The sequence below is a fragment of the Triticum urartu genome, chromosome 7A (genome assembly GCF_056163025.1).
Source record: "Triticum urartu cultivar PI428250 chromosome 7A, HENAU_Tu73, whole genome shotgun sequence".
NCBI lineage: Eukaryota > Viridiplantae > Streptophyta > Magnoliopsida > Poales > Poaceae > Triticum > Triticum urartu.
In genome coordinates this window covers 92,276,321-92,284,649 of record NC_141879.1, presented here as the reverse complement: position 1 = coordinate 92,284,649, position 8,329 = coordinate 92,276,321, and the positions used below count along the sequence as shown (strand labels likewise).

Genomic DNA, 8,329 nt, shown 5'->3' with positions numbered 1-8,329 from the left:
CAAATTTGGGTTTAGGCGAACCAATCTGTGGTTGGATGGTTAGAGGGACAAGTGGTATCCCCAGCCCACGAGGGTTCAAGTACTGGTGCTCGCATTATTTTTGAAAAGGTACTCATAGGCGTAGAGTGTGTGTGCGTGCATTCATAGGATGGTGAGTGTATGCACATATGTATAAGCCCTTGCGTCTGTACTGTGTTAAAAGAAACAAATTTGGGTTTACAGTAGCGAATCTATCCACCTTACCAACTAATCAGCAGAATGTCCACACTAAGTACAAGAGACAATCCTGGAATTTTAGACTCCACTGACAAAGATGATGCTTTGCCAATAAGCTTTTCGGCCGGGAAATTCTTTTCCCCTATTGGCTGCGCCGGGTGGACCTAGCAATTTCCTCCCGGCCTTCTAAGCCAGCAGTACGATGATAAGCATGAGGACCGGAGACTGGTCAACCCGAAAAAACTGGGTTTCGCTGGGTCAAACTTTAGGACCGGAAGTGCATCAGCAATTCAGCTCCGCATATATATGCGATCCAGTGGCCCGTGGCCACCACATCATCGTCGATCTACCGTCAGATCTCGTCTCCTCTCCTCTACTTTTCTCCTCGGTTTCTTCGAACTCGAACTCGCCGTGCTCCTTCCTTGCACTCCTCGTACTTGCCGCCAGCCCGCCATTGCCGGCAAGCTTAGCTAGCCATGCAGGACGGTGCAGGAGGAGGAGGGGACGGCAATAGCATGCATCTGCTCCTGAGCATCCTGGCCGACGGCGAGGAGCAGGCGAGGCGGCTCCTCGGCGAGCTGCCGCCGGCCGACGACGAGGGGCAGCTGCTCGGGCGGGGGCCGGCGGCCGAGTGCTGCCGGGGCGTGGCGCGGCAGCTGCTGTGCACGTTCGGGAAGGCGATCGGTGTCGCTAAGGCCATCGAGGCGGCCGGCGGGGACTCGCCAAGGTCGGCCGACGAGGGCGCCGGCGCCGGCAGGGACGCGGCGCAGCCGCAGGAGCGCCAAGGCCAAGGCGTCTGCAAGAGAAGGTGCGTACGTACACGATTATGATTTCAAATTTAGGACGGCGCACTTTTTCTACGTACCTACGGGAATGTCGAGCTAGCCAGCCAGCTATAGTAGCCAGTAGGGTGGTGAAAACGCTCACATATTTGTGTCTCTGAATTCTTTTTCTTCTCACATGCCGATGCTTCAAATCCATGCTCAAAATATTTGCATGTTTTGGTCTCAAATATGACCCTCCGTTGGATCCATTTTAATTTCTCGCCGATTTAGTACAGAATGGATCGGATGGAGTGGCTTTATTACTGTCGCATCCTATAAGATTATTACACTGTTTCGCTATGGCACCATCAACCAAGCGGAGTAATAACATGCTAAAAAATTGCGGCAAGCCATGCTAAAGAAGTAGTAACACGGTGTTAGACATGTTGAAATATATTGTCCACCCTTCTCCATCAGCTCAGACGTTTGTATGAATCAACTAGAGCATGATTCAATAACACACTAGGCAACTAGTTGCATGTATGCTTGCCATCCAGACAGGGATATCAACTTGGGGATATCAACTTGCTGCCGTTGAGCTCTTCCAATCTCTTCGCGCTATGGCATCAACGCCTCATGCTACGATAGTTGTAGCATAGACAATGACATTGACAAGTTGTACTACAAGAGAATAACACCTGCATATATAATAGAGTTAGTTAACCTTTTCCGATCAAAAACCGCATCATTATGGCATAGCCAAATTGACAGATAAAAGGAGTACTCGTGGTTCCAGCAAGAATTAAAGAGCGGAGAGATCTAATGGAAGTTAGTGCCATTTTTTGTTCCCCGTCAAGATGTCATCGCCAGGAAACATAAAGCCAACATAGAAGAAACTAAATACACAGTCCAAATGCTTATCACTTGCTCCTATGGAAGTTTTCATTCCTGTTTTAAATTTCTCAAATATGTGGATAATTAAATAACTATTCAGTTCTTAGATATGGAGATTTTTGTCTGAAAGGTACCCGACCGCTCGAACGGGGAAACTAGAAAGCGACGTAGAGTAATGGCACAAAGTGGGGTTTTGGTGTTTTGGTCAAAGAGAAATGCATCGATCTACCATGACCATACATATAGCCAGCACTTGGGCATTAGTTAGCATTTGAATTAGTCTAAAAGAACCTGCATGGTCCTGGGTATGACACAGGAAGGGGCTGCCAAGATGGACCGAAAAATTCAGAATACCCGACGACGCAAATCTGGAGTACACGCCGGACGACGGGTTCAGCTGGAGGAAGTACGGCCAGAAGGACATCCTCGGCGCCAAGTTCCCAAGGTTAGTGACCGATTTTCTTTACAGAAAAATAATATTGTAGATTTAGCTGGTGTGTAATTTCATAATATTCTAGATTTTTGCCGATGCTCATGAACACATTAGATAGACAAATTGCATGCAAAAAAGAATATTAGAAATAAAAAAGAGTTTGCAAAAAAGAAAAATAGTAGAAAGAAGAGACAGTATTGACCAGCTTCTGGTTTGTGGCACTGACTGAGACGACGATGGTGGGGATATGCCGCGCATGCAGGGGCTACTACCGGTGCACGTACCGCAACGCGCAGGGGTGCGCCGCCACGAGGCAGGTGCAGCGCTCCGACGCCGACCTCGCCGTGTTCGACGTCACGTACCAGGGCGCGCACACCTGCCTCCAGGCGCAGCGCCGGTCCGCCGCGCCTCCCCCTCCTCCTGCCGCGGTGGCCGCGCACGACGTCCAACGGTCACCACCGGCGTTGCCGGATCCGGACATGCAGCTGCTCGAGAATTTCAGGAACGGCCTCAAGGTGGAGACCGACGGGCTACCGCCGCCGCCGCCGCCCTTACATGGCCACGGCACCACAGCCTTCTCGTTCGCCTACGCCGCGGCAGGAGCAGCGGGCTACTCCCCGGCGGAGAGCGGCGGCCAGCGGCTGCTGCAGGGAGGAGGCTGCTTCGCCCCGGCGTCCTTCTCATCGCCGGCCGCGACGACGTCGGCCGGGCCGGGCTACTTCGCCGTGTCGGCGGCGCACTGCACGCTGGGCACCCACGACTCGCCGGAGCTCGCCGAGGTCGTGTCCGCGGCCACCGCCTTGGACCCCGCCGGCTTCGACTACTCGCTGTACCAGTACCACGGCCTGCAGCAGCACGACCAGGACGCGCACCTGCTGCCATTCCCGTTCGACCCCATGTTCGGCCACCCTTCCTCCTCCCATGGCCAACACAGAGACGCGTGAACGCTCTGTGAACGAACTGAAGCATGATTATTATGAACTGTATATAAAACAGTCGAATTATTCAGCCTCGCTATGTACTATTAATCCATCATCACCATCAGAAATTTACGTCCAGCCTCATCATTCTTAGATGATGTGCGTGTATGTATGCATACTTAAACGCCATTTCTCATAGGTAGTATCACTATCAGGTATTCCCAAGTGCATGCTGACTAGACTGTCAACGATGACACAGCAGGATCGTCGAAACATAAACATAATCACAACATATAAACATAAAAATAAACATAAGCACAAATGGGACCAGCATTTGACAACATGCATGAGAACCTCAGATGAGTAACAAAAGTGCCTCTGGCACACAAGACCCGCACAGGGGTGAATTATTCTTCCAAACATCTCAAAACGAACGAGCAACAGCAACCTCTAAAAATACATATGTCCAACCCTACATACAGCTAACGAGACTTATCCTCACAACAGCTTTTCTTCTAGCCGTCTCCGATCCTGAGAATGACGGGAGGCCAGCCTCGCTTCACGCCGAAGAAATCATTCGCCGCCAGGACCAGAAGACTTGCCGCGCCGTCGCGACGGATTTTCCAAGCTCCTCTTTCCTGCAATCCAGACCAACAATTAATTCACCCAATGTGTGAGATACTAAAAGGGCAACAGCTGTAGGATCTCAAGGCAGCGCTCCTTCGAAGCACGCACTGTTCCACGCAGCTAACAGGAAAGCTTTCTATCCAGTCCATTCCAATAATAATTCAACCAATGTTTTCCAGATGACCCACGGTACCGCGGCAACACCCGCAGGCAATCACACCTTTACGACGACTAACAGGAAAGCTTTGTATCCACGCGTCTGGATCAGCAAACGAATCGGGAATCACTTTCTGAGGTTAATAAAAGCACATTTCACCACATACCAAACACGCCTCGCTACCCGGAAAGGAAAGAACAATCCCCTCATCCAACTGGCTGCAAAACATACACCCACGAGTACCCTTCCATCCTCCACGTGACACAACATCCTTTGTCAAAATACTTTTCCTACTGACCAGCCACAAGAGCAATTCAACTTTTTAATAAAGGAATCTAAATGAACTGAAGTTTCCTAAAAGGACATTGGACTTGTCTAGCCTTAATAGCACCGTACACCGACTTAACCGTAAATTTGACAGTTTTAGTCAGTGTCCATACGCATCTATCCATCTCATTTGTGAGCTTCACTCCAGCACAATCACTCTTCATTTGATCCCGCAGGCTAGCTAACCCTCCCCAAATCACTTTCCCAAAACTAAAGCTAGTCCATCCATCAGCAAAAACTTCAGAAACTTTTACATTTCTAATGCTGCACAGATTATAAAGTCTGTAATTCTCAGCTAAGCTGATGGTACCTAGCCATACATCTTCCCAGAATATAGTCCCATGTTCATACCAATTTTTCTAAAAATGTATCTTTTACTTTCATAAGACCATACCAGAAATGAAATGTACAGGCTTCAGTTTACACTGACAAATTTACATTACTTGAATATTTATTCCTAATGAGCTTCTGCCAGAGGCCCTCTTAATTACCAACTTTCCACAACCATCTACTCAGTAAACATTCATAACTGAGAAATTCACAGCACCCAGGCCTCCTAAGACCCGTTGACATTGTCCCAAAGTTTTCATAAGAGCTGGCTAGCAACATGCCCGTGGTACTGGCATGCCATGAACCACAAGAAACAAGGTCCAATTTGGTTTACTCTGGGACATTGTAAGGTTAAATGAGTTTCCGTAGCTGGTACAAATGAGATTACTGGTGGGAGACAGCATGAGGTTATTGAGTGACGCGGAACCTGTTGCCGAAGAGTCGTGAATGATCAGACAACGCGCAGGTTGAGGATAGCTACCTGGCACACTATGCCACTCAGCACAAGAAACAAGATCAGATTTGGTTTACTCAAAAGCCACATACTACTATCTTAGTTGAGTCTTGATTGGTGGTACGAGTGAGATTAGTGATGATAGTCAGCAAGTGTTGGTTGAGTGACACGAAATCCGCCACCGGAGATCCGTGAATGATTGGACAAATCGTTCACCGCACTAGGCCGAGGACAGCCTTGCAGCACGCTACGGCACAAAATCACAAGAAACGAGATCAATTTTGGTTTACTCGGTATTAGCTTAGATGAGTTTTGGCAGTTTATACGAATGGAATTAGTGGTGAGTCGGCGGAAGGTGGTTCCGAGATTTTACAATGAAATTTCTAGATTTTTGGTGCTTCCGAGATTCAGAGTGTAGGGAAGTCGTACTATCAAGAGGGGTACAAGAAAATGTATTTTGATTTGAACTCCAAGAAAATCCTAAGCCTAAGCCCTGCAACAATCAACTCAAGCCACTCAACTCCTCGTTTTTCAAAAGCCCTAGTACCACCGTGTTTTTCTAGCCATCACTATCAATCCTTCAGGAGTTAGTTTACCCAGAGAGCAAATCCAATTTTCCACAGCACTGTAATTGCCGCGCATCTTGTTCTGGTACTGCCAATCAAAGTTACCTTTGAAGTTTGAAACCTTCTCTGTTAGCTACGATAAGTTTTCCCTGGCACTTCCGAGCCGTTTCGGCATTGGTCCGTTACTTCCGAGCAAATCCTTCCGGTGCCTCCGAGATGTCACTTTGGCATCCTTGCATAGCTTTTCATTGAGGAACTGCTCCGTTTACTTTGGTACTACCAAGACGCCATTCCTTATTAATAAGGATTTGTTACGTGTGATTTATTTGAGGTCAAATTTACAGTGTAAGAATGAATTATAAAAACATATGGAAAGAAAAGTTTTCCTTTAGGGAGTGGCAGTCTTAGAACATTCAGGCCACTGCATAGTACTAAGTCTACCGTGGTAATGCCTGGAAGAAAGGACTTGCATCAAACATTGACAGACCTTGTTCAGCAGCAATAAATACTTAGTGAGGTTCTGAATGCACAAAAGCAGCAATAAATACCTGAGAGCTGCACAAGAGATAAGACCAACACATCAATCTAGTCCTCGTCTTCATCAAGAATAGTTCTAACAGGGCCCTTCACCCCGCTACCATTATACCCAATGAGCTCCTGAGTAGCCTTCGCAAGGAACTCTTCCGCAGCAGCACGAACAGACTTCCTCTCTGGCAGTGGCTGTGACTTCCTCTTCCTCCCAGACCAGCCCGCCCCTTCCCCTTTACTGATTGCCTGCATGCCCTTCTTCTGGTCTGAAAGTAACAAGAATCAGAACCACAACTCTATACCATACAGAGACGAGACCATACAAATTCAACAAGCAATTATATACCGTCTGTCAAATGGGACAACGAACGACCAATGAACCTTGCAGCCGCTTGCGTATTCACGGTGGTGGAAGGTCGCAGTGGTGCTGCAATTCAGAATCCAGGTTGTTATTGGTTTTTATAATCTTACTGAATATCAATTTGTAAGCCAAGCACGCAACAAGAGTGAACAAGTCAAGTACCCTTGTCCCATTCGTTCAATCGATTTAACTTCTCCTGCCACAGGCTCAACCTCTCCTGCAAAAGAAAGAAGGAGAGCTCTTAGGAATGTAACATCCTGTTTGAGCACACAAAAGGAAAAGGAAATCTCCAACTTGCTTCGCGTCAAAAGACAAAAGGAAAGTCATGATGTAATTCTCATGACACCCAAAAACACATGTCTCAAAACTTTCTCATGTCCAAATCACCCTCCCTATAAGTAGTAACTTAGTGCTCCAACATCAGATTAAGAGATACCAACATGACAGCATCCCACTAAACAGTCAGAGGTGAAAGTCACAAGCCCTGCCAGATCTGTTCTGACAGGCAAAAAATCTATCTATATTCGGCAAACACAGTCACATACTTCTGCGCGTCAACTACCGGGAAGCATCACATGTGTGTTCAAAGAGAAACTTACGAACTCCTTCTTGATAGGGTGCTCGTCCGGATTAATCCCGGAACACCTCAGCCGCACTGCAAAACACCGGGAAAAAACGACCTTTGTTATTCAGAAAGAAGAAAGGAATGTATGCGCGAGCTATACGGCAGAACGAGGAGGCGCGAGCCCGTGCCTGCGAAGAGGGAGGTCGCGGCGTGGGCTACGGCGAGGAAGGCGCGCGCCCGCTGCAGGGGCGGGAGCTCGGCGACGGCGTCGGGGTCCTCGGCCGCTGCGGTGAGCATCTCGGCGAGGTGGTCCCCCACGGACTCGGTGGCCGCCAGGGCCTCCTCGGCGGCGCACAGCACCGCGGGCGGCACCGCCGGGGGCGCTCCCGCGACGGGGGCGGCACTGTCCATGGTCTCGATTTAGGCGGCGGCGAAGGCGGAGCGAGAGCTTTCTTTTCTCGGCGAAAAAGTAAAGCGAGGCGAGTTCGATTTGTGTTGGGGGTGTTTTAGGGTTTCAAATCAGCGTGTTTGGGGATCAACCGGTGATCTAATTGGGCCCGGCTATTGAACAGTCTCGGAGAGTTGGATTCCCTTCATCTTAACCTCCGGTTTCTCTCTTGGACTCTCTTCTCCGCACCTTGTCTCTCCTTATCTTCAACCTCCGCCTTCTGTTTTTTTTCTTTCTTTCAGGGCCCCTCTCCTCCTCATGCCTAACATCTCTCCTCCAACGGTGATGTCGTGTCATCCCGGCCTCTGGCGAGCCCTCGCCAACGACGCCGCGTCTGATCATGGCGTCCCTGTCTCGAGTTTGGGCGCCAAAATGAAACAGAATATATAAAGCGTGCATGTTCGCCGTGTGGTTATCCAGCACAACACCTTATGTGTAGTCGGATTCTTAACCCATGCCTGCTCTCGTCCAAAATTTGAGAAGGGAGCATGACGCATCGGCTAACATCATCACGTGATAGTGGTGTCCAAATGAAAAAGTTCCCCACCTGAACCTGTCAACCCTTTGCTACGCCTACACTAGCGACGACGCACTGCCTCCGTGCAATCTTGGTGTGGCATCATCAGGACGCAGCAACCAACCACGACCCTTTCTCTCGCCCTCGGGCGCTTCTATCCATCATGCACGAAATAGATTAATCTGCAAAAACTAAAACTGACAACTGCACAATAGAATTTTA

General features: G+C 48.8%; 2 protein-coding genes across 2 annotated transcripts; one reads left to right on the top strand and one right to left on the bottom strand.

Moving 5' to 3' along the window:
• Window positions 1-476: 476 nt before the first annotated feature.
• On the top strand, window positions 477-3,393 carry LOC125520152 (uncharacterized). Its single transcript, XM_048684986.2, has 3 exons — window positions 477-1,024; window positions 2,191-2,319; window positions 2,570-3,393. The coding sequence occupies exons 1-3, from the start codon at window positions 693-695 to the stop codon at window positions 3,249-3,251; spliced, it is 1,143 nt and encodes a 380-aa protein (XP_048540943.2). The 5' UTR covers window positions 477-692; the 3' UTR covers window positions 3,252-3,393.
• A 115-nt stretch (window positions 3,394-3,508) lies between these two features.
• LOC125520153 (Sas10/Utp3/C1D family) lies at window positions 3,509-7,758 on the bottom strand. Its single transcript, XM_048684987.2, has 6 exons — window positions 7,331-7,758; window positions 7,177-7,232; window positions 6,740-6,794; window positions 6,563-6,643; window positions 6,237-6,482; window positions 3,509-3,865 (listed from the first exon to the last, which is right to left on the bottom strand). Exons 1-5 carry the CDS (start codon window positions 7,551-7,553, stop codon window positions 6,274-6,276), a joined length of 624 nt encoding a protein of 207 aa, XP_048540944.1. The 5' UTR covers window positions 7,554-7,758; the 3' UTR covers window positions 3,509-3,865; window positions 6,237-6,273.
• Between the last annotated feature and the right edge of the window lie 571 nt (window positions 7,759-8,329).

What these genes read in the sequence shown, in the direction of transcription:
- LOC125520152 (XM_048684986.2), top strand. Translation starts at nt 693, where the DNA reads ATGCAGGACGGTGCAGGAGGAGGAGGGGACGGCAATAGCATGCATCTG. An exon ending in CAAGGCGTCTGCAAGAGAAG is followed by an intron (nt 1,025 to 2,190) that starts GTGCGTACGTAC and finishes GGTATGACACAG; the next exon opens with GAAGGGGCTGCCAAGATGGA. An exon ending in CTCGGCGCCAAGTTCCCAAG is followed by an intron (nt 2,320 to 2,569) that starts GTTAGTGACCGA and finishes CCGCGCATGCAG; the next exon opens with GGGCTACTACCGGTGCACGT.
- LOC125520153 (XM_048684987.2), bottom strand. Translation starts at nt 7,553, where the DNA reads ATGGACAGTGCCGCCCCCGTCGCGGGAGCGCCCCCGGCGGTGCCGCCC. An exon ending in CGCGACCTCCCTCTTCGCAG is followed by an intron (nt 7,233 to 7,330) that starts GCACGGGCTCGC and finishes GGTGTTTTGCAG; the next exon opens with TGCGGCTGAGGTGTTCCGGG. An exon ending in ACCCTATCAAGAAGGAGTTC is followed by an intron (nt 6,795 to 7,176) that starts GTAAGTTTCTCT and finishes TTTCTTTTGCAG; the next exon opens with GAGAGGTTGAGCCTGTGGCA.